General features: G+C 42.6%; 1 protein-coding gene across 1 annotated transcript in view; it reads left to right on the forward strand.

Moving 5' to 3' along the window:
* PSAT1 (phosphoserine aminotransferase 1) overlaps nucleotides 1-25,971 on the forward strand; it is a 396,801-nt gene that overhangs the window by 244,884 nt on the left and 125,946 nt on the right. The window contains exon 6 of the mRNA XM_044060876.1: nucleotides 13,266-13,435. Coding sequence (XP_043916811.1) covers nucleotides 13,266-13,435 — 170 coding nt within the window. The remainder of the gene's footprint in view (nucleotides 1-13,265; nucleotides 13,436-25,971) is intronic.

Below are 25,971 nucleotides of genomic sequence, written 5' to 3' on the forward strand. Positions count from 1 at the left end.
TCCTGTTTTCTTTCTAAATTTTCAGAACAAGGGATAGTACACGCTCCATCTTCTTGATGTTCATAGACAGTTGCGTTTTTACCTGTACAGAACAAAATCTTTCAGAAAATCCGAGCAGCTGTTATCTTTTTCAGCAGTAAGGAAAGGGAAGGCTATTGCCAAGGCTACTCTGGCTAAATGGTTGAAAGACTGCATTTCCTTTGTCTACTCATCAAAAAAATTCCTTTACCGGGTCAAGTCCAAGCTCTTTCTACAAGATCCATGGCAACTTCTCAAACCTTCTGACCTAGAGTGTCCATTGAAGACATTTGTGCAGCTGCTACTTGGTCAACTTCCCATACCTTTATTTCACACTATAAATTAGATATTATTGTTAGGAATAGGACTGCCTTTGGCTCTGCTGCACTCCGAAATATCCTTCCATGAGGGCCACCATAGGTTATTGTAGCTGGAGACTCTGTCCCACAGGTTGAGGAATGAATTAAAATGACAACATTAGATAAAGAAGTTATGTTCTTACCATAAAGTTCCATCTGTGTTGTCCATTTTCATTCTTCCTCAATCTTCCCTCCCTCCTTCCCCTGTCCATGCCTATGAGAGTCCTGGTGGATACGTCTATAAGAACCACAGGTCTTGTTTGAGCTCCTGATCTCTACGTCTTCTCTACGATTAATGTGTGTGTGTGTGTGTGTGTGTGTGTGTGTGTGTGTGTGTGTGTGTGTGTGTGTGTGTGTGAATAGGTTTACATCAAACCCAATCTAAGGTAGTCTGGGGGAATGAGGCATTATGGGTAGGATGGGGAGGATCTCAGCGGCCGAGTCAGATCCAAGAGTTGGATCAGAGACCCACAGGATGAGGAAGAATGAAAATGGACCACACAGATGGTAAATTATGGTAAGAACATAACTTCTTTTTTTATACTGTAGACAGTTCTGTGTTTTTCATTTAACTCATTTATATCTATTTATTAACTGGGTGGATGACCTTGTTATGTCACCCTTTTCAGTCACAACCTGGGCCAAAGGCATACAAACTAAACCCTTTATACTTACAATGATTAAAACTGAAGAAACGTCAGAGTATATACCAAATTATGTTACTGAGCATAAAGTAATAGTTTCTGTATAATAAAAAGAACCCATTTTAAGACTTAGTACTACATAGACTGAATGTGGCAATGTATACAGTTATGAATATTAAGGCTTACACATTGTCATTTTACATACACAGCTGTGTACAGTGAGAGATTTTCATGTTGCGGTACACTTGTTTGTCTTTAAGGATAATTTGTATATTTCCCATGATGCTTTATTAGAAGTGATGTCCTGTTTTACCGTCTCTGGTTTAGGCTTGTGTGCATTTGTAGGTTTAGATTACTGATAAGTTATAAAAACTGCATGGAATTTAAGATTTTAAAAGCATGATGGCACTAGGATGATTTGTTTGAGCAGTGGCATTGTGTGACAAAAAGTAGTGTGCTGTAAGGTTATTTTTTTTTCTCTCCTACCTCCCCACAGTTGACCATCCACCTGCCACCATCTCCTTTCCTTGTTCATCTTATCTAACAGATCGACCTTAGCCACCCCTGAGGTCAACCTGACCTATGTCTGAGGTTAGTGAGTAGACTGAAGTTGCCGGTGCAGCATCATACAGTTGCAAGAGAATGTGCCTTAACCCTCACTACCTCACAGCAGTGCAGTGGCTGCCTTTGGGAGGTGCATGTGAGCTTCTGCACAGGGGTAACCTCCTGTCCAGGAATATACCACTTGTAGTGTGGAGCTCTCCAGGCTGTTAATGCTGCTATTGCAGGAAGCCTACACAGCCCCCTTCCTCCAGGGAAAGGGTGAGTTTGCATCTGCAGTGTAGTCCAGTCCTGCACAACCCAACCTTAAGGTTGTCTCTGAATGGCATAATGTTTATAGTTCTTGACATTTTTCATAGCTTGGTGTTGTGATGCTTTACCTTTTCAGTGGCAGGTTCTCCAGTGCTGCCTCAGTGTCTTGTAATACATAAATATATCACTCTTACTATGTGAAAGTACATGAATATATGCATGCATGTGCATCTATTTATGTATGATTAGATCATCATTGTTTGAACATGCCAGTGTGAGAAACACAAATGAGTGACCAGACACCAGAGAAGAAACAAATGTGTGACACACACAATGAGAAAATTGCAAAACATTAACTTCTCTTTCACTATCTGTAATCGGTTACAAAACCTATGTCATGTATCTGAATAGTGGTATGTTCGGGAAAAGGAGTTAAGGGCACGAGTAAGAATAGGGTTAGGGTTAGCACACAGGAGGAAGGAGAGCAAAGTGGGCTTTGCCTTTCCCCTGGCAGTACCACTTATCAAGGCAAAGGGACACAGAACACCCACAACACCAATCAGGCACAGCTAAATCTACACCCTTACCTAATCTTCACTCACAAACCCACTATCATACATGCTACTTGCTCTAATGAAGGCTTGCACATTTTCACAATCACCACTTTTTCAGTCAGCCATTTCTTTCCCTGCACACTCTTACATACCTGCACTGGGTATACCTTGAGTTCAAACAACTGTAATTCTCACAAATGCACAGTCACTCTTTTGTCTATTCTGTCTTTTATGGTCACTCATTTGTGTTTCTGACGTATGTACTTTTTACAAAGTGAATGACAATTTTGTGTGTGTGTGTGTGTGTGTGTGTGTGTGTGTGTGTGTGTGTGTGTGTGTGTGTGTATTACGTGATTGAAAATTCAGATGTTCAAACACGTAATGATCGACCCCAGTAGAGTGAACCAGCAAAATGCTGAACGGCCAGAAAAAAATAAAAACCCAAACAAACCATTAAACTGCTTTATGCAGGGGGCAAGCAACCCTGCACTCCCCACACCCCTCACTACTTAAATATACCAACTCTGATACCACACTACATTGCAATAAATGGAAATCTGCCCTTAAATTTCCGTTTATGTGTTCGACATTCTGCTGTTTCGCTCAATTGGGGTTACGTGTTCGAGCATCTGAATTTTCGATCACATAATATAGAGACCCTCTAGCTATATATATCTATGTATGTGTATATACATATGTGTGTGTATGTATGTATGTATGAAAAAGCACGCTACATATATAAATCAGAATGCACTAATTTAAAAGGAAACCAGATCAACATTATCCACATCGGTTAAATCCTCATTATTTTACCAGTACCATGAATTTTAAGGATGTTCTTCGTGTTTCACTGTTGCAGTCATTACATTTGGGTTATCTGCTTGCAGGTAGCCCTCAGTCGGCCTGATTAACAAAGTCTTGGGTCCTGCATCGGTTGCTGTCCCTTCTTCCATGACGTCAGGTTGTCAGGGGTATAAAACATGCAGCTGATGCCATTACATCAGTTTTTCTTGCCGTGCGGTAACCAAAGCAGAAGCAATTCGCAAGTGCCGGTCGGCCGACTCCTGAAATTTTCATTTTCGAGTTTCAGAACCGAAGTCTTCAACTAAAGCTAAGTACCCCGTTGGGGAAACTTTTTCTTGCTCCTTACCGATGTCAGTAAAAGTTAATAATTGCATTACTTGTGGAAAGCAAATACCTCATAAAGATTTTCATACGTACTGCATTCCTTGCCTAGGCCCTAACCACGACATACCTTGCTGTCGGTTTTGTGCTTTATTTAATCAGTGCACTATCCATCGTCTGTATATTTTTGCCTCTAAATATTTCGGTTCTCGGTTTAATTATCCAGAAATTTCATCAGTTATCCATCCGATTACCGGGATTCTGAAAAAACGCAAAGATAAAGACAGAGACAGGCTGCCGAGGTCCAAAACTGCCGACGACGCTTCTCCTAAGCCAGTTGCCAGTTCACTGGTACTTAGTGAGGTGCTTTCACAGCCCCTGATACCCGCTATTTCTGATTCGCAGGCCTCTACTGAGACCCATTCGGAGTCTGTTATGCTGCGAGATGCTTCAACTATGGAACCCGCGGATGTCTCTACCTTGGATGGGTCCAGAGCTGCTGTGCAGGCACCGGCTTCTGAGGGTGTATTCAGGCCTATGGACTTGCATATTAAACCGACGCCTCATAATTTACTTAGGCCTAAATCTCAGTCCATGTCTAAAAAAACAAAACCCAGGCCACATGCTCAGGCCTCTAGGCCTAAAAAAACAACCGATAAGAATGGCTGAAGATCTAATAACTCTAATCAGGGGTAGCCAACCCCCCCCTTCTAAGAGGCCTAGGACTGAAGTTGATTATGAATCTTCTGATCAGCATTCTGTTTTTTTCTGACTCTTCTGATGATCTGGGTTTGTCCTTACCTACTTATGAGGATTCTGATGCAGAGGACTCTATTCCCTCTGTTTCCCCTCCTGAGGATTTTTCTTTTGGGGAAACCTTACATACTCTAAGGGAACATTTCCACTGGGAAAGTCAGGATTTTTCTGATTCAAAAAAGAGGCTTAGGGATTTCCTTCTCCTACCTCAGCATAGGCCTTTAGCTATTCCTCCCGTACTAGACATTGTTGATGATGCTTTCTTGGAATCTAGTTAGGCCCCTGATTCCCTGCCTCCTGCTCCCAGAAAACCTGACAGATACTACAGGGTCCCTGAGTCCCACAAGTTCCTTTTCAAAAATCCTATTGCAGATCCAGAGACTATTTCACAGGGGCCCAAGGGCATTAAGGCTTCTACTGCTAAAAATCCTACCCTTTCTGATAGAGACTCCAGGTCGCTGGATAGATGGGATAAGAATGTTTACACTTCTGCATCCTTGGCCATTAAGGCTTTAAACTGCCAGTTTCATATGTTAAAATATTAGCAACATGTTATTGGACTGCTTAAACAGAAAATTATGTTGATCCCTGACTGTGTGGAAAATAAAGAATTACAGGATTTAATTCATTCTGCCAAACAAGTTGGAAAACATACTTTGCAATGTGGTTTTGATTCATTAGAGGCCTCTTGCAGGGCTGCTGTTACTGGGTCTGTGCTCAGAAGGCATGCTTGGCTTAAGGAGCAGTCTTTGCCTGATCATGTTAAAGCTAAATTGTTGGATGCTCCTTTAAATCAGGACCGCCTATTTGGCAACAAGGCTGAGGAAGTTCTTAAAAGCTAAATCTATGCAAACTGTTAAAGATTTTTTACAAGTTCAGCCTCCTATATTTAGTAGGCACTGGCCCTCTAAGAATTGGTCCTTTCCAGCCCCTTCCAGGTCTTCTCAAGCCAAACCCAGACACAGCAAAAAACCCAGGTTTCAGTCCCAGGGACTCGCAGAACTAAGCAGTGGGGGGCCTCCACTTTCAAGTGTGGGAATAATAAGACTCCCCCCTATGGTAAACTGTCTCAATGACTTCCTTTTAAAATTTCCAAGCACTTATCAACTGGCTGCCTTTTTTGGGGGTAAGATTGCTCTTCATGCAAAGAATTGTGAACTCATTACCCAGGACAAATGGGTTTTAAATATAGTGTCCCAGGGGTACAGTTTTCACTTCCACATGTTGCCAACGCCAACTGGGTGGCTGGACCTACTCCCAAATCAGTGGGCAGTGGCCCAAAAACAAGTACTTTCTCTCTTAAGCATGGGGGCTATTCGACTGGTACCAGAAGAGGAAAAGGGACAAGGTTTCTACTCAAGACTTTTCCTGGTATCCAGAAAAGACAATTCATGGCATCCTATCATGGACCTGTCTACTGTAAACACCTTTTTGGAGATTTCAAAATTCAAGATGCTGACTCTTCACCAGTTACTTCCTATGCTAGGCAAAGATGCCTGGTTGGCAACACTAGATTTAAAAGAAGCATACCTGCACATCCCAATCAGGGAATCTTGCAGAAGATACCTACGCTTCAAAGCAGGCTACATGCATTATCAGTTCTCTGCACTGCCCTTTGGCTTATTTACTGTGCCCAGGGTATTCACAAAGTGCCTAGCTCCAATTATTGCATTTTTCAGGCAAAGAAATATTCAAATATACCCATACCTGGACGATTCTCTAATTCAGGCAGAAAGCCAGGACATACTTTTGAATCATCTGGCCTTTGTAAAAAGAGTTCTAACTTGTTTCGGGTACACCATAAATGAAAAGAAATCACACCTGGTACCCTGTCAACAAATTATATTCCTGGGAGCAAGCTTGAATACAACTTCCCAGATGGCTTACCTCACACCAGAAAAGCAAATTCATTTGACAACCTACTTCAAACAAGTGGCCACAAAAACCCTGCTATCTGCAAGACAAATACTGCAAGCCTTGGGGTTCATGGCCTCCTGCATTCTTCTAATTCCATATGCAAGACTGCATATGAGGAAACTACAGTGGTATCTAAAAAACCTATGGTGTCAACATTCTCAAGAACTAGAAACAATGATTCCTATCATACCTTGCCTACGCCTAGAGTTCCTTTGGTGGGCAGAGGCCTGCCACCAAAACAAGGGACTATCTTTCACACCACCCTCTGCTGCACAAACCCTAACAACAGATGCATCAGACTATGCATGGGGGGCTCACCTGTCAGGGAAGTGCATTCAGGGCAAATGTAACCCAAGTCAAATGCACCTGCATATCAATCAAAAAGAAATGTTAGCTGTACAGCATGCTCTGACAGCCTTCAAAGACCACATTCTTTCAGGACAGCTAACGGTAAAGATGGACAACACCACTGTTATGTGGTACATAAACAAGCAGGGGGGTACACATTCTTATCCCCTCTACAGACTAGACATGACATTATGGAACACAGCCTTGAGCTACCAATTGCACCTACAAGCTCAATTCCTGCCAGGAAAATTAAATACACTGGCAGACGGACTAAGCAAAAACCTCATGGACCCACATGAGTGGAAACTGGAACCAAGGATTTTCGTCATGTTGACAAGCAAATGGGGGAGCCCAGATATAGACCTGTTTGCCTCTCCCCAGAACTACCAGTTAGACAAATTTTGCACAAGGACTCCCCACAAACAAGCCTGGAAAGTGGATGCTCTGTCCTTCAGCTGGAAAAACCTATCAGTCTATGCCTTTCCCCCTCTGCCTCTGCTCTCCAAATTACTACTAAAAATCAAACAGGACAAACCATGGATGATTTTGATTTCTCCAGACTGGCCGCGCCAACGCTGGTACCCCTCCTGCGCAGTGTGTCATGGTTATCTCCATAGCACCTGCCTCAGACTCCTTCCCTACTGTCTCAGCAGGAGAACCAAATTCTGCACCCTCAGCTTCCAACACTGAACCTTGCAGCCTGGCTAATTACTTAATCTCTCCTTTACCATCCCTCAGCAAACCTGTGATGGATATCATTTTAAAGGCAAGGAGGCCTAGTACTAGAAAGTCTTATGCTGAAAAATGGAAAATATTCTGTGCCTGGAACCAGTCTCAAGGGATGAGCACAGCAGCGCCCAATTTATCTCAGATTTTGCAATACTTAACTGAGATGCTTCACAAGGGCCTGTCTTTTTCCTCCATTAAAATCCACGCCTCAGCCATTTCTGCTCATTATAACACAGAACCTCCCCTCTTCTCTCATCCACTGCTCAAGCAGTTCCTCAGAGGGGCCAAAAATTTGAGGCCACCCAGGAGAGCTCCAACCCCAGCTTGGGACCTTAACTTTGTCTTGGAGAAACTCACTCTACCTCCTTTCGAGCCAGCTGCTACTGCAGACTTAAAATTTCTTTCTTGGAAAACAGCTTTCCTTTTAGCAATCACTTCAGCAAGAAGGGTATCTGAATTACAGACCCTTATGGCAGTGGAGCCTTTCATCATCTTTCATGCGGACAGGGTGTCCCTCAGAACCAATCCATCCTTCATGCCCAAGGTGGTATCCAGTGTGGCTCTTAATCAATCCATTCATTTGCCAACCTTCTTTCCCAATCCACAGAATAAATGGGAACGGATACTGCATTCCTTAGATGTGCACAGACAACTTAGATTCTATTTGGACAGGACTAAACCTCAAAGGAAATCTGAACAACTGCTGGTGGCATTTGCTGCAGGGGCAGAGGGGAAGGCTATTTCAAAGCAAACCATTTCTAAATGGGTAAGCCATTGCATTCATTTCTGCTATAAGCACCATGGAAAATGTATCCCCCATGGGATCAGACCTCACTCCACCAGGGCTGCATCTACCTCTACAGCCTTTCTCAGAGGCATCCCTACCAGGGACATCCTAGAAGCTGCTACCTGGAGTTCTGTACATAGTTTCACCAAGCATTATCATTTGCCAATTTTCTCTAAGTCCAGAGCTGGCTTTGCCACTGCAGTCTTGCAGGGCCTTATAGCTGGCCCTAATGCTATCTAAATTCCTCTTCCCAACCATAGCTTTGGGGATCTATCCAAATGTAATGACTGCAACAGTGAAACATGAAGAACATAGTACAGGTGTGTACACTTACCATAATTGTAGATGTTCGAGTGTATTCTCTGTTGCAGTCCTGGTTATTCTCCCTCCAGCCCCCTAACTTCTTTTGGCTATACTTCTACTTTCCTTTACTATGCTTAAAAGCCTTTTTGGTGTATTTGCTTTTTTGTTGGAGGTATATCATTGTGCTTTATGTTTAATTGCTTCCCATTAGGGGGCACCTGACATCTCGGGCAAGAAAAACTGATGTAATGGCGTCGACTGCATGTTTTATACCCCTGACGACCTGACGTCATGGAAGAAGAGACAGCAACCGACTCAGGACCCAAGACTTTGGTAATCAGGCCGACTGAGGGCAACCTGCAAGCAGATAACCCAAATGTAATGACTGCAACACAACTGTACTTTCTGCAAAAACATCTCAATTCAGCAACACATTGTGTATGAGAAACAAAAAAAAACTAGGGACAAAGCTCAAGCATTTATTTAAAAGGGATAATTCACTCTTAGGAAAAAGACAGGGTAGATAAATTAACAACTAAGTCAGTATAAAAGTCCCATTTACACCTGGAGCAGTGTTTTGAATCACTTGATGACCTATCATTTGCCACGGTGCTTCATTCACCCTCACTTACATCTAAAGGGGAAGCGGGTATGCAGTTAGACTGCTTTGTTCCAGTAAGGGATCAGAAAAATTGGTTTCATTATCTATGGTGAAGAAAAGTCAGTAGTAGATGAATCAGAAACATTTTAAATGGATATGCATTTAACGGCCACTCTTTATATATTTGATGTTGAAAGTTAAAGTGATCTTTTGTGTGTGTGTGTGTGTGTGTGTGTGTGTGTGTGTGTGTGTGTGTGTGTGTGTGTGTGTGTTACATCCTTGCTGTTTATCAGTTCTAAAGTGCTTTTGTTGACTCCAGGAAAATGCACTGTTAGAGTGGCAATCTCATATATATATATATATATATATGTATATATATATATATATATATATATTTTATTATACATTTTAAATGTTTAACAGACAGATGTGTACAATGTTGAAATAAAATGAGCTGATGTGCTAAAATGTATATGAATGTTGTTTATCACAGAGATACCGTTAAAATTAATGATGTTAGCTGTATGATTGGATTTTCTTCAACATTTTGGTTAATGAAAGAGAGATGTTATGTTGTCCATCTCTCCTTCCTTCTTTCTGGTTGGGTTCGAAGCCGATCTCGGCTCTGACTCGGCTGCTTCTAAAGCTCGAAGAGTCCTTACTGGCTCGAGGCTAGCCCCTTATTCCAGCATGCTTAGCGGTAGCTACCCAGATCTCGTTTGCCGCTTGCAGCGTCGAGATTGTCTTCTGCTGGCTCAGGCTAAGTTGTAATTTTTTTCTATAAAAATTGTTGTTTAAGGCTAAATTTTGTCAGAGTTTAGTGATTTCTTCTTGTATATCAACCCTATCCTCGTTGCTGTTGTTTTTTGCTGTTATCAGGCCGTTTTCTCTCAGGCCTTTACCTGTGTGTTGTGTTTTTATTGAGGGTTGTTCTCCTGTCCCGTTTTTCCTTCCTTGCTACTTAGGGAGAAGCCGTTTTAGTTTGTGGTGTGTTTCTGTGGAATAAAGTGAACTGAAGTATGCTGAGCCATCCGGGGGTTTTTTCACAATTTTTTAAGCTTGCCCTGCTCAGGGCTTTATTGTTTTGCCTGAAAAGCTGCTTCATTTTGTGAATTACAAGTTTTATTTGGAAGCAGCTGTGAATTTTGTTTTTTTTTTTCTTGGTTTCTGATATTCATGGAAGGTGAAACGAGCTTGAGCAGTGAAGGACGGCAGTGAAGGACGGCATGAAAAGGAGGAAATGGGGCAGACCAGGAAGATGACTGGTCACCTTACACAACTGATAGATCTGTTGATGCTCCTCAGTCAATCGATGATGACAGTAGCATCACAGATGCAAGGGCAGCTGAACCAGGAAGCTGCTGCTTGCAATGGAGCGAGAGATGTGCTATGTTTCTGTAGAATAAAGTGAAGTGAAGTGTGCTGAGCCGTACAGGGTTTTTTTCACAATTTTCTAAGCTTGCCCCTGCTCAGGGCTTTATTATTTTGCTTGCAAAGCTGCTTCATTTTGTGTGTGTGCATATATATATATATTTTTTTTATATATATATATATATATTTTTATTACACATTTTAAATGTTTAACAGACAAATGTGTACAATGTTAAAATAAAATGAGCTGATGTGCTAAAATGTATATGAATGTTGTTTATCACAGAGATACCGTTAAAATTAATGATGTCAGCTGTATGATTTTCTTTGACATTTTGGTTAATGAACGAGAGATGTTATGTTGTCCATCTCGCCTTCCTTCTTTCTGGTTGGGTTCAGAGCCGATCTCGGCACCAACTCAGCCACTTCTAAAGCTCGAAGAGTCCTTACTGGCTCGAGGCTAGCCCCTTATCCCAGCATGCTTAGTGGTAGCTACCCAGATCTCGTTTGCCGCTTGCAGCGTCGAGATTGTCTTCTGCTGGCTCAGGCTAAGTTGTAATTTTTTTCTATAAAAATTGTTGCTGTTTAAGGCTAAATTTCATCGGAGTTTAGTGATTTCTTCTTATATATCAACCCTGTCCTTGTTGCTGTTGATTTTTGCTGTTATCAGGCCGTCGTTTTCTCTCAGGCCTTTACCTGTGTGTTGTTGGTATTGTCGGCGGCCCGTTTTTATAGAGGGTTGTTCTCCTGTCCCGTTTTTCTTTCCTTGCTACCTAGGGAGAAGCCGTTTTAGTTAGAGGCCTTCTCCCTTTGGGAGAAGTAGCCATTTAACTTAGAGGCTACCCCCTCCTCTTCTTTCTTTCCTTAAAAAAAAAAAAAAAAAAAAAAACACTCTTCAGTGTTCGTCCTGTTTCTTTCTGTGGTGTTTATGATGTCTAAAGAGATCCCTAAGCAGTCATGGTTCAAGAAATGCGATTTGTGTTGCCAGAAAATGTCCCTTATGGACGGGCACATGAGTTGTGTTTATTGTCTAGGGGTGGACCACCTGCAGCATTCGTGCTCTGTTTGCCATGCCTTTAGTGCACGGGTTTTGCAGGAGAGGCAAAACAAGCTTATTTTGAGAGGGTTATTAAAACCCCAAGTTGAAGTAGCATCAGACACTCAGCCCTTAAAAAAAATCCGATGACAAACGAGCATATTTGTCAGCTCCACATTCCGTGTCGACAAAGTCTAGATCCAAATCTTCTGATCCTTCGGAGTGGATTCTTGGCTCCGAGGAGTCTTTTTCTCTAGTGGCTCCATCAGTGTCTTCGGATCCGTCCCAGACCCAAAAGAGATCGATATCTCCTTAGATGGACCTGGTGAGATCTGTGCCTCAGTCTCCACTGTTGCAGTCAGTGGCAGGTAGTCACCGGTCCTCAGCCCACTCCTCTCGATCATTCAGGAGTTTCTCACATGATGATATTTTGATGATTTTTTTATACATTTTAATTGTTTAACAGACAAATGTATACACTGTTGAAATAAAATGAGCTGATGTGCTAAAATGTATATGAATGTTGTTTATCACTGAGATACCGTTAAAATTAATGATGTCGGCTGTATGATTTTCTTCGACATTTTGGTTACTGAACGAGAGTTTTTTTACTAGTTATCTAGAAAAAATTGTATTTTTGTGTATACACTCTACATTTGCATTTAAAAGGATGAGGCATATATAAAAATGGGTTCACTACTAAATATCGAAATTTCACAATCCCGAGACTCTGACTCTGAATACCGACACCCAGAATCTCGAGATTGCGGAATCTTGAAAACAGTGAATGGAGATTGCCATACAGTGCAGAACAGGAACTTTGCCGTTATTACTGTTGGTTTTGGGTATTTTTTTTTTTTCGAGATTCTGTTCGAGATTCTGGGTGTCTGTATTCAAAGTCTCAGGATTGTGGAATTTCGATATTTAGTAATGAACCCATAAAACCTATCCTCTGTTTTTGAAGAAATGCGAATAACTTTGCTACATAAACATGTGCCAGGACATAGAAATACATTTTTTGCTGTGAACTAACTGTTGAGAAAGAGGCCTCCTTTACAGTGAGTATTAAAAAAAACAAGTCTTGTATAGTGTACTTCCCCTTTTTTCACAGGTATTATTTTTCTTTTTGACCACTCCAGTTTTTCTGCTATCACCAAACATATTTGTGCCTCATAGCAACAATACAACACGTGGGCGGCCGCGGTGGTGCAGCAGTTAGCACTGTCGCCTCACAGCAAGAGGTTCTCCGGTTCAATCCTCAGCTGGGGTGCATTCTGTGCAAAGTCTGCATGTCCTCTCTGTGGTCGCGTGGGATTCCTCTGGTTGCTCCAGTTTCCTCCCACATCCCAAAGACATGCTGTAGGTGGATTGGACACTCTAAATTGGCTCTAGGTATGAGTGTGTGCATGTGTGTGCCTTCTGTGGAAGGTTGGGTGCCGGGCTGGCAACTCGACACTGTAAAAAACTCCACTGCCAATCATGAGTGGATAGGTGATCCGCTGTGACAACCCCTAACCGGGAAAAGCCTAAAGAAGAAGAAGCAACAATATAACACCTATCACATTTTGAGACATGGTATTTGCATGATGCAAAATGATTTACCAATTTCCTTTAAGCCTTGTACTGGCTAGCTGCTGTTTTATCACTTAACTTTCCTTTGGATTCACGGCCATCTGGTGGTTGTGACCTAATTGGGAGTGAAGTGTTGTAGCTGAAAGAAATTTCTTTCCAAGTTGTTCAAGGCAGAATGCCGTGGCCGAGGAATGGATCCGATGACAGTGATAGAAGTAGTATTCTATAGAGTCAAATGTAGTGCTGAGCTGAAACAGACTAAAAACGTAATTTGGTCAGCTTGATTGTAGTTAAAACTGCAGCGTACTAACATTCTCTTGTTTTGTTCACAGTATGGTTTGATTTTCGCTGGTGCTCAGAAGAACATTGGTTGTGCTGGTGTCACTGTGGTAATAGTCCGTGAGGATTTGCTGGGATTTGCACTCAAAGAGTGCCCTACAGTACTTGATTTTAAAATTCAAGCTGGAAATAATTCTGTTTACAACACTCCTCCAAGTTTCAGGTATTTTATTACACTTTTTGTTTATCCTGACCAGCACTTGTACAGTACCAGTTGCTGGAATTGAAACATGAGCTACATTTCCAAATAATAACTAGAAAACGGAGTAACCTACTTGAGGTTAAAACAAGAGGCTGTATTTTGTATTATTAGGAAGTGTTTTTTTAATGTAGTAATGGTCTAACATTGATATCCTAGGTAGATATTAATACACTAATAAAGACATGGCAGCCTTTTTAACGGAAGGGTTGGTACTGGTTACCTTTGTGGCTTCCTGAAAAAATGAACAGGACTGCCCCAGATATTTAGGGGGCTTTTGCATAGCTGTATTTGTCTTCTGGCAACTATGTGTTTAAATCAATTTGCAGACCACTTTGTGTGATTACGCTTTTACTGGAATCCTTATTTGAGATCTTTTACCCCTGTGAGTAGTTCATATATAAATGAGAATGAAATGAAAGTTGCAATACTGTAGGAAAAGACTTGAATAAAATCCCGTAGGTTTTCATTGACGAGGGGACCTTTTTCTATGGCCCATAATTTAATCAACTGGTTCTGAAGAGGTCTCACTGAAATCATGTGGCCTGAATACAGGGGAGGTTTCCCATAAAGATAGGGAAGGTTCTAAATTTTGTTTTGTAGCTAGTTTCAGGAACTTCTCTTGCTCATAGATTTGTGGTCAGATGGAACCCCTTTTCTTTGAAATGAGAGAGATCCCCCCTATTAAATAGGAAATGTGAGAAGACAAAGGTGAGGATAGAAGAATGAGGGGGACATAGGGATGAGCCCTCTTGGATAAGGAAGACCCCCCCCCCCCTCCACAGCATCTGGCTTGCTTTCTGTCCCGGCTGCTATATTATTTCAAAGGCTTTTTCGAACTGCTCTGATCTAGTTTTTTCCCTGTAGAAATGCAGCTGTCTAGTAAGATATTTCTTGCTATGTTTTTGGATTTGGCTACGATAACTTTTTAACCATTTTGATTTTTTTTTTCTTTTTCTTTCATTTTCTTGAAAATGCCTTGTGAAGGTAGTCCAGATAACATACCGTTGTTCAAAGATGCATTGAGAAGCTGCTTTGTAACCTCTTTTGACAGAGGCTGAATTCTAAGCTTGGTGCATCCTTGTACCCATTTGAAAGAACAGCCCCTTCATTCTGTGAGAGCTGACCTTCATGGCAAATGTAGTTGCCCATCCGTTGTTGGAACTTGATAACTTTGCAGCATTAAGGTTTTTTTTAGTGAGTGTCCCTTTTTCTGGCAGCCAACACCTCTGTAAGATACATCTTGAAGACAGGCGTTACATATGGTCTTCTAGAAGAATAAATTATTCCTCCAGATGAAGCCACATTTCCTCCAGAAAGTAGATTTTAAAGTTTCTTTAACTAGTCCATGAATCTTCACGTTTACTTTACACGGGTAGAAGTTAAGGAGTGTAGGCCCCTAAGAAAGTTAGGGCTGTTAAACCATGGATATGAACTGGCAGCTGTTATATTACCTGGAGTAAATGCAGATGTTTAGAAGGATAGTCAACTTCTTCATCTCTTTGTTGTAGGTACTGAAGGGCTGGCTGTTGCCATGTGTGTGTCCTCTTTCCAGGTGGGTTGCTGATATCTTTTGGCATCAGTTAATTAACCACCCATTCGCAAATGATTGTGTCAAAGCCTAATGCACCAGAGGAGTGACTATTTCTAATGTATGCTTCAGGCAAGTCTTAGCTGTGGAAGGGTTTCCTTTGGTCCATTGGTCCTCGGTACGTACCTTCAGTAAGCATTACTTTCTGAACCACAGCTTGGAGATGGGCCACACCTGAGAAGCCTGTGTTCATGAGACACTGATTTCTGAGTAATGTGCTTCTGTAACTGTCAGGCCCCTTCCACCCTGGTATTATGACCTGGGATTCTGCCTGATCAAGGACCCATCAAGGAGGGTGCTCTGTATTTAGTGTAAAAGATACATTGTTAACAGTATTAGCTGAGTTACGAGAGAACCCTCCTTGATGGGTCAGGAATGCTCTCTGTCTCCTTGATTGTGAGTGACTTGAAAATAGCTGTAGTGCATGGAGTGCTGTGATTATGTTCCAAATCTGGAAAAAAAGATAAACCTGTTAAGTGCTTCTTTAGTGCGAGGCCTGGCTGTAGCAGCTGTTTCAGAGGTGTGTAATATTTGATGCTCTTCGTGTTTTACTGTTGCAGTCATTACATTTGGGGTAACCTGCTGGCAGGTTGCCCTCAGCCGGCCTGATGTGTTGGGTCCTACGTCAGTTGCTGTCCCTTCATCCATGATGTCAGGTCATCAGGGGTATAAAACATGCATCCAACGCGATTACATCAGTCTTTCTTGCTGTGCGATGCCCGAAGCAGAAGCAGTTCGCAAGTGCCGGTCGGCCGACTCTTGAAGTTTTCGTTTTCAAGTTTCAGAACCGAAGTCTTCAACTTAAAGGTAAGTACCCCGTTGGGGAAAAGTTAATAATTGCATTACTTGTGGAAAGCAAATGCCTTACAAAGATTTTCATTCATACTGTATTCCTCGCCTAGGCCTTGACCACAACGTGCCTTGCAGTCGGTTTTGTGCTTTATTTAATCAGCGCACTATCCGTCGTCGGTACATTTTTGCCTCTAAATATTTCGGTTCTCGGTTTAATTATCCAGAAATGTCGTCGGTTAGTCACCCGACTACTGGGATTTCGAAAAAATGCAAAGATAAAGACAGAGACAGGCCGCCGAGGTCCAAAACTGCCGATGATGCTTCTCCTAAGCCAGTCGCCAGTTCGCCGGTCCTCAGTCCTCAGTGAGGCGCTTTCGCAGCCCCTGATAACTGCTACTTCTGATTCGCATGCCTCTACTGAGACCCATTCAAAGTCCGGTATGCCGCGAGAGGCTTCACCTATGGAACCCGTGGATGTCTCTACCTTGGATGGGTCCAGAGCCGCTGTGCAGGCACCGGCTTCTGAGGGTGTATTCAGGCCTACAGACTTGCATATTAAATCGACTCCACTTTCATTACTAAGGCCTAAATCTCAATCTATGTCTAAAAAACCGACGCCCAGGCCACATGTTCAGGCCCCTATGCCTAAAAAACAAATGATCAAAATGGCTGAAGATCTAATTACTCTAATCAGGGGTAGTCAACCCCCCCCCCCCCTAAGAGGCCTAGGGCTGAGCTTGATTATGAATCTTCTGATCAGGTTTCTGTTTCTTCTGATTCTTCTAATGACCTGGATTTGTCCATACCTACGTATGAGGATTCTGATGCAGAGGATTCCATTCCCTCTGCTTCCCCTCCTGAGGAGTTTTCTTTTGGGGAAACTTTGCATACCTTAAGGGAGAATTTCCACTGGGAAAGTCAGGACTTTTCTGATTCAAAAAAGAGGCTTAGGGATTTCCCTCTTCTACCTCAGCATAGGCCTTTGGCTATACCTCCTGTACTAGACATTGTTGATGATGTGTTTTCGGAAACCAGTATGGCCCCTGATTCCCTGCCTCCGGCTCCTAGTAAACCTGACGGATACTACAGGGTCCTGACTCCCACAAGTTCTTTTTCAAAAATCTTGTTGCAGATCCAGAAACCATTTCTCAGGGGCCCAAGGGCATTAAGGCTTCTACTGCTAAAAATCCTACCCCTTCTGATAGAGACTCCAGGGCGCTGGATAGATGAGTTAAGAAGGTTTCTACTTCTGCAACCTTGGCAGTCAGGGCTTTAAACTGCCAATTTCATATGTTAAAATATCAACAGCATATTATTGGACTGCTTAAACAGAAAATAACATTGTTTCCTGACTGTGTGGAAAATAAAGATTTACAGGATTTATTGCAATCTGCTGAACAAGTTGGAAAACGTACTTTGCAATGTGGTTTTGATTCTTTAGAGGTCTCCTGCAGTGCTGCTGTTACTGGGTCTGTGCTTAGAAGGCATGCTTGGATTAAGGAGCAATCTTTGCCTGATCATGTTAAAGCGAAATTGTTGGATGCTCCTTTAAATAAGGACAGTCTGTTTGGCAATAAGGCAGAAGAAGTTCTAAAAAAGATGGAAGATAAAGCTAAATCTATGCAAACTGTTAAAAGATTTCTTACAAGTGCAACCTTCAATATTTAGTAGATACTTGCCTACTAAGAATTGGTCTTTTCCAGCTCCTTCCAGATCCTCTCAAGCCAAACCCAATCACAGCAAAATCCCAGGTTTCAGTCCCACGGTACTCTCAGAACTAAGCAATGGGGGGGGGGGCTCCACTTCCAAATCTGGAAATAACAAGACACCCCCCCTATGGTAAACAGTCTCAATGACTTTCTTTTGAAATTGTACGCAAATAATATTCCTCTCGAGTAAAGCACCTTATGGATAAAAACTGCTATGAAGACAAAGTACCAATCCCAATGGTGCACCAAAAACTGTGAATAATCTGGCAAAGCTGCAATGATACAATCCTTTATTTAAAATATACGATGAACAATGGTAAGCGCTTTCACATCTAATAATAGAAAATAATTGGAAGTTATTATTAATGGATGATAAGATTAAAAAGTTAGTGGATGATAAACCCAACATAACTTACAGGAACATGAAGTCGTTAAAAAGATTATTGTGCTATGAACAGACAGGAAAGAAGTCGGTTCAGTCACAAAGAAAAGGGACATTTGCTTGTCGCACATGCAATCAGTGCAGATATATAGTAGGCAATGATGCCTTTATACATCCTAATACAGGCCATGTCTATACATTTAAAGGATACGTAGATTGCAGAACCAAGGACTTAATTTATCTAGCACAGTGTCAATCATGTGACAAATATTATGTAGGGAAGACAAATAGAACCCTGCGTGAACGCATAAGAGAACATATATACGCAGTGAATAAAGAAAACGGCACTAATGCCCTAGCACGTCACATCATGGAACAGGGATCTTCGCATAGCTTTAAGTTCAGAGCATTAGAATTAGTTAGAAGAAACAATAGACTGGGCAATGTGAAGAATTATACAGAGGAATTAGAAAGCAAATGGATCCTCAGGCTACAGTCGCATAAGTATGGCCTGAATGAGAAAATAACTCTAAAGCCTTTTCTAGCAGCTAGGTCACTCAAACACTAATATCTTTTTAGATAACTTTTTAGTTAGTGTGTTTAGCAGTTAGGTTAGTTTAATGAAATACATATTTCATATGTAATTAGTTTTTACATGTTTTTATATGTTCAAGTCGCTAAGACTTTTTAGCTTTTTATGTGTTCAAATGCTATAACATACTCTCACAGATGATATACATAGAAGTCATAGTGATATTCTGTATTAGCACTATGCCTACAGAGTGTTTTTTTGTTTATAACATGAATTGGAGAGTTGATTAATTTGAGCAAATAAGCACTAGCACTTTAATTTATCAATGGTATAGAGGTAATTATGTGAATGTGTTGATTAGCTCTATATATAAGATGTGATTCACATTGTATATTGTTGAGGTCTGAAGAAGCGTCTATAAGACGTGAAAGCACTTACCATTGTTCATCGTATATTTTAAATAAAGGATTGTATCATTGCAGCTTTGCCAGATTATTCACAGTTTTTGGTGCACCATTGGGATTGGTACTTTTTCTTTTAAAATTACCAAACACTTACCTTTTAGCCTCCCCTTTGGGGGGAAAGATTGCTCTTCATGCAAAGAACTGGGAACTCATAACCCAGGACAAATGGGTTTTAAATATAGTATCCCAGGGATACAGATTTCATTTCCACATGTTGCCAGATTTCATTTCCACACGTTGCCAACACCAAATGGGTGGCCAGACCTTCCCCCAAATCAGTGGGCAGAGGCTCAAAAACAAGTACTTTCCCTCTTAAACATGGGAGCTATTCAACCAGTACCAGAAGAGGAAAAGGGACAAAGTTTCTATTCCAGGCTCTTTCTGGTACCCAGAAAAGACAAATCACGGCGTCCAGTTCTGGACCTGTCTACTCTAAACACCTTTTTGAACATTACAAAATTCAAGATGCTGACTCTTCACCAGTTACTTCCTATGCTAGGCAAAGATGCCTGGTTGGCAACTTTAGATTTAGAAGAAGCATACCTGCACAACCCAAACAGAGAATCTTTCAGAAGATACCTACGCTTCAAAGCAGGCTACTTGCCTTATCAGTTTTCTGCCCTGCCCTTTGGCTAGTCTACTGCACCCAGGGTATTCACAAAGTGCCTGGCTCCAGTTATTGCATTTTACAGGCAAAGAAATATTCAAATATATCCATACCTGGATGATTGTCTAATTCAGGCAGAAAACCAGGGCATACTTCTAAATCATCTGGCGTTTGTAAAAAGGGTCTTGTCTGGGGTACACCATTAATAACAACTCATACCCTCTCAACAGATTACATTCCTGGGTGCAAGCTTGAATACAACTGCCCAGATGGCTTTCCTCTTGCCAGAGAAGCAAATTCATTTGTTAACTTACTTCAAACAAGTGGCCACAAAAACCCTGCTATATCTGCAAGACAAATACTGCAAGCCTTGGGGTTGACGGCCTCCTGCATTCTTCTAATTCCATATGCAAGACTGCATATGAGGAAACTACAGTGGTACTTAAAAGGTCTATGGAGTCAACATTGTCACAGCTTGGAAACAATGATTCCTATCATACCTTGCATACGCCTGGAGTTCGTATGGTGTGTAGAGGCCTGCCACAAAAACAAGGGACTGCCATTCACACTACCCTCTGCCGCCCAAACCCTAACTGCAGATGCATCAGACTATGCATGGGGGGCACACCTGGCAGGGAAGTGCATTCAGGCAAATGGAACCCAAATCAAATGCACCTACATATCATTCAAAAAGAAATGTTAGCTGTACAGAATGCTCTGACAGCCTTCAAGGACTACATTCTTCCAGGACAACTAATGGTAAAGGCAGAGACAGCACCACGGTTATGTGGTACATAAACAAGCAGGGGGGTACAGATTCTTACCCCCTCTGCAGACTAGCCATGGCCATTGTGGAACACAGCCTTGAGCTACCAAGTGCACCTACAAGCTCAATTCCTACCAGGAAAATTGAATATACTGGCAGATGGACTAAGCAGAAATCTCATGGACCCGCACGAGTGGAAACTGGAACCACGGATTTTCAACATGTTGACAAGCAAATGGGGGAGCCCAGACATAAATCTATTTGCCTCCCCTCAGAACTACCAGTTGGGCACGTTTTGCACAAGGACTCTCCACAAAGAAGCCTGGAAAGTGGATGCTCTGTCCTTCAGCTGGAAAGGCCTATCAGTTTATGCCTTTCCCCCTCTGCCTCTGCTCTCCAAAGTTCTGCTAAATGTCAAACAGGACAAACCAAGAATGATTTTGATTGCTCCAGACTGGCCATGCCAACACTGGTACCCACTCCTACGCAGTGTGTCACAAATATCTTCATGGCACCTGCCTCAGACCCTTTCCTTGCTGTCTCAGCAGGAGAACCAAATTCTGCACCCTCAGCTTCCAACATTGAACCTTGCAGCCTGGCTAGTCACTTAAATTCACCTTTACCATCCCTCAGCCAACCTGTGATGGATGTCATCTTGGAGGCGAGAAGGCCTATTACTAGAAAATCTTATGCTGACAAATGGAAAAGATTCTGTGCCTGGAACCAATCTTTAGGGATGAGTATAGCAGCGCCCAATTTACCTCAGATTTAGCAATACTTAACTGAGATGCTTCACAAGGACCTGTCTTTTTCCTCTATTAAAATCCACGCTTCAGCTATTTCAGCTCACTATAACACAGAACCACCCCTCTTCTCTCATCCCCTGCTTAAGCAATATCTCAGAGGGGCAAAGAACTTGAGGCCACACAGGAAAGCTCCTACTCCTGCCTGGGACCTTAACTTTGATGTTCATCGTACATACAGCTGCAGTCATAACAGATGGGTTATCCTGCCGTCAGGCGGGTCCTCGGTCGGCCGAATTCCAAAGTCTAGGTCCGGCGTCGGTTGTCGTCGCTTCTTCCCTGACGTCAGCGCGCCAGGGGTATAAAAGAGGCAGCCAACGCCATTTTCTTCAGTCTTTCTTGCTGCGCGGTGCCTGAAGCAGTTCGCAAGTGCCGGTCGGCCAGCTCCTGAGATTTACGAAAGTATTTCAGCCGAAGTCTTCTTGAAAGCTAAGTACCCCGTTGGGGAAACTTTTCTTGCCTCAGACCGATGTCAGACAAAGTTAATAATTGCATTTCATGTGGGAAGCAAATACCGCATAAGGATTTCCACTCTTTCTGTATACCTTGCTTAGGCCCAGACCACGACGTCTCGGCCTGCCGTTTTTGTGCTAGATTCAACAAGCGCACTATTAAGCGTCGGGCGGAGTTCGCCCTTCACTTTTTCGGCAAGAAATTCAATTATATTATGTCGTCGGATACTCCGAATCCAGTTTTGAGCAAAAAACGCAAAGATAAGGACTGACATACGAGGTCCGCACTACCTACTGAAACCACGCCAAGGCCGACTACCAGTTCTCCGGTACTCATGCATTACCGGTGTCTTCAATACCCGAGGTCGCAGGCTCCTCGGCCCCCATTCCTACTACAGATTCCGATGCCACTCCTGGCGGGGAAACTCAGAATTTAGACAGGCCTGCCATTTCTCAAGGGGTCTTCAGGCCTTCCTCCTTCTCTATTAAAGCCTTCACTAAATCTAAAGCAGCCATGAAAACCAAAAATCAGGTTCCTCAGACCCCCTCTCAAGGCTCCATGCCTAAAAAACAGATGCTTAAAATGGCTGAGGATTTGATTACTCTTATCAGGGGTTCTCAACCCCCCCTCTGACAAAAGGCCCAGATTAGAGGAAGACTACCCTTCCTCAGATCAAGCTTCTATTACCTCAGAACTATCTGAGGACCAGGATTATGCCTATTCTCCATTCGAAGACTCTGATGCTGAGGAGTCTATTCCCTCGGTCTCCCCCCCCTGAGGACTTCTCTTTTGGGGAAACCCTGCATACACTGAGGGAACACTTTCACTGGGAAGGCCAAGATTACTCAGATTCCAAGAAAAGGCTCAGGGAATTTCTTCTACTCCCCCAGCATAGGCCTCTGGCTATCCCTCCTGTTTTAGATATATTGGATGATGTGTACACAGAAGCCAGCCTTAATCCAGATTCTTTGCCTCCAGCTCCTGTTAAACCAGACAGGTATTACCGGGTTCCTGATTCTTACCAGTTCCTATATAAAAGCCATACTGCTGACCCAGAAACAATTTCACAGGGTCCCAAGGGAATTAAGGCCTCTACTGCTAAAACCCTTTACCTTCAGAGAGAGATTCCAGAGCTTTAGAAAGGTGGGGAGTAAAAGGTGTACACCTCGGCCACTTTAACCATGAGGGCATTAAACTGTCAGTTCCATATGTTAAAGTATCAACAGTTTTTGATATCTCAGCTGAAAAGCAAGATGACACAACCAGAACAACCAGATTTAAAAGAGTTCCAGGATTTGTTGCATGGTGCAGAGCAAGTGGGTAAGCATACCTTGCAGTGTAGTTTTGATGCTTTAGAGGCCTCATGTAGAGCTGCTGCTACGGGGTCTGTTATACGTAGGCATGCTTGGCTCAAAGAGCAAACCTTACCAGATCATGTCAAAGCTAAATTATTAGATGCACCTCTTCAAAAAGATGTATTGTTTGGTGTTAAAGCTGAGGAGGTGCTAAATAAAATGGAGGAAAAAGCAAAATCAATGCAAACAGTGAAAGATTTCCTGCAGGTACAGCCTCCACGATTCAGCAGAAACTGGCCTTCAAAAAATAGGTCCTTTCCAGCCACAGACAGACCTCAAAGGGGCAGATACAGGCATCCAAGGGGTAGAGGGCAACCTCAAGGATCTTTCAGAGCCAGACAGTGGCAAGCATCAACCCCAAGAGGTGGAGAAGATAGATCACAGTCTTTTAGAAAACAGACACAATGACTTCCCCCTACACCTGCCAAGCAAAGCTTTAATGGCAGCACCTTTGGACGGAAAACTGACATTATTCTCGAAAAATTGGCATATTGTTACAAAAGACAAATGGATTCTGGACATTATAGACAGAGGCTACAGGTTCCACTTTCACACCCTTCCAAAAATGAGAGGCATGCCAAACCTGCCACAAAATCAAAGGGCAGAGGCACAAAAACAAATTTCAGCTCTCATGGACATGAAAGCAATTCAAGAGGTACCTACAAAAGAACAAGGTCAAGAGTTTTATTCCAGACTATTCCTGGTACCAAGGAAAGACAAAGATTGGAGACCTATCTTAGACCTATCTATCCTAAACACATATCTACAGGTGCCAAAATTCAAGATGCTCACATTACAGCAGCTTCTTCCCATGCTGGGCAAGGAGTCTTGGCTGGTAACACTGGACCTCAAGGAGGCATACCTGCATGTCCCTATCAGACAAGATTGCAGAAGATACCTCAGATTTCTTGCAGGTTCAACCCATTACCAATTCTCTGCATTGCCCTTTGGCTTATCTACTGCGCCCAGAGTGTTTACGAAATGCCTGGCATCAGTAATCGCCTTCTGCAGACTACAAGGGATACAAATCTACCCATATCTGGACGACTGCCTGATCCAAGCGGACAGCAAGAACGTACTACTGCAGCACCTGGCGTTTGTAATAAAACTGTTGAACTTCCTGGGATACACAGTCAACAAAAAGAAATCAAAATTAATACCCTCTCAACAAATAATTTTCCTGGGTGCCAGCTTGGATACAACCACCCAGATGGCCTACCTCACGCCAGACAAGCAAGGGCAACTGTCTCAATACTTCAGAAAAATGGCAACTTACACCAGGCTAACTGCAAGGAAAGTCCTGCAGGCTCTGAGATTCATGGCATCTTGCATCCTACTAATCCCATGTGCAAAGCTGCATATGAGGAAACTTCAATGGTACCTAAAAACTTATGGTCTCAACACAGCCACAGCTTGGAAGCAATTATACCACTCATTCCGTGCCTTGAAAAGGAATTTATGTGGTGGGCTCAAGCTTGCCAAAGAAACACAGGTCTTCTTTTCTGTGTACCTCAAGCAACTCAAATCATCACAACAGACGCCTCAGACTACACCTGGGGAGCACACATGGCAGATCAGTGCATTTAGGGAAAATGGACCCGAAAAGAGAAGCACCTTCACATCAACCAAAAGGAAATGCTAGCCGTGCAAAAGGCTATTATGATCTTCAAAGACCTACTGCATCCAGGCCAGCTATTGATAAGGACAGACACTGGAATTGCAAATTCAACTACAGGCACAATTCCTACCAGGGAAGGAAAACACACTGGCAGACAACCTAAGCAGAAATATGTCAGATCCACACGAATGGAAGTTGCATCCTCAAGTTGTCAGAAAGATAACTCAGGCATGGGGACAGCCAGACATAGATCTCTTTGCTACCCACAGAAATTGCCAGTTGAAAAAATTTTGTTCAAGGACCTATCATCCACAGGCCTGGAAAGTGGACGCACTTTCCTTCAATTGGGCAACATTGACAGTCTATGCCTTCCCGCCTCTTCCTCTGCTACCCAAAGTTCTATTAAAAGCCAGAGCAAAGAGGCCGAAAATGATTCTCATTGCGCCAGACTGGCCAAGACAACACTGGTATCCGCTCCTGAAGAGCCTGACACATTCCCCACCATGGATCCTACCTCTAGTTCCTCCTCTGTTGTCCCAGCACAACTACAAAGCCCTTCAGAGCCATCTCAAAACCCTAAATCTAGCTGCATGGAGAATTCCTTGATTTCCCAAAAATTTCTCCTCTCCAAGGAGGTGCAGGATGTCATCTTGGAGGCCAGAAGACCTTCTACTAGAAAGGCCTACTCCGCCAAATGGAAATGATTTTGTGCCTGGAATCAAGAAAAGGGACAGAATCCTTGGGTAATAAATATACCTCAAATTTTACAGTACCTAGCTGAGATGTTAAACAATGGACTTTCCTTCTCCTCTATCAAGATCCACGCTTCATCCATTTCTGCACAATACAACACAGATCCTCCTTTATTCTCTCACCCTCTCTTAAGGCAGTTCCTCAGAGGGGCAAAGAATATAAAACCCCCAAGGAAACCACCAGTCCCTGCTTGGGACCTCAACTTCATATTGGAAAAGCTGACCCTTCCTCCCTTCGAGCCAGCTTCTTCAACAGAGTTACAGTACTTGTCATGGAAAACAGCCTTTCTTCTGGCTATCACCTCAGCACGCAGGGTTTCGGAGCTACAGGCCCTCATGGCTGTGCAACCATTCATCATTTTCCATCAGGACAGAGTTTCCTTACGAACCAACCCTACCTTTATGCCAAAGGTAGTATCCAGTGTAGCTTTGAATCAGACTGTCCACTTACCTACCTTTTATCCTAATCCACAAAACAAAGGGGAAAGACTACTACATTCCTTGGACATTCACAGACAACTTCGTTACTATTTGGACAGGACAAAACCATTCAGGAAATCTGAGCAACTCTTTGTGTCCTATGCTGCAGGTGCTCAAGGAAGGGCTATTTCCAAACAGGCAATTTCAAAATGGATAGCCCACTGCATACGCTTTTATTACTCATTTCATGGAAAAA

The sequence above is a fragment of the Protopterus annectens genome, chromosome 2.part0 (assembly GCF_019279795.1).
Source record: "Protopterus annectens isolate FY-2018-M chromosome 2.part0, PAN1.0, whole genome shotgun sequence".
Taxonomy (NCBI): Eukaryota; Metazoa; Chordata; order Ceratodontiformes; family Protopteridae; genus Protopterus; species Protopterus annectens.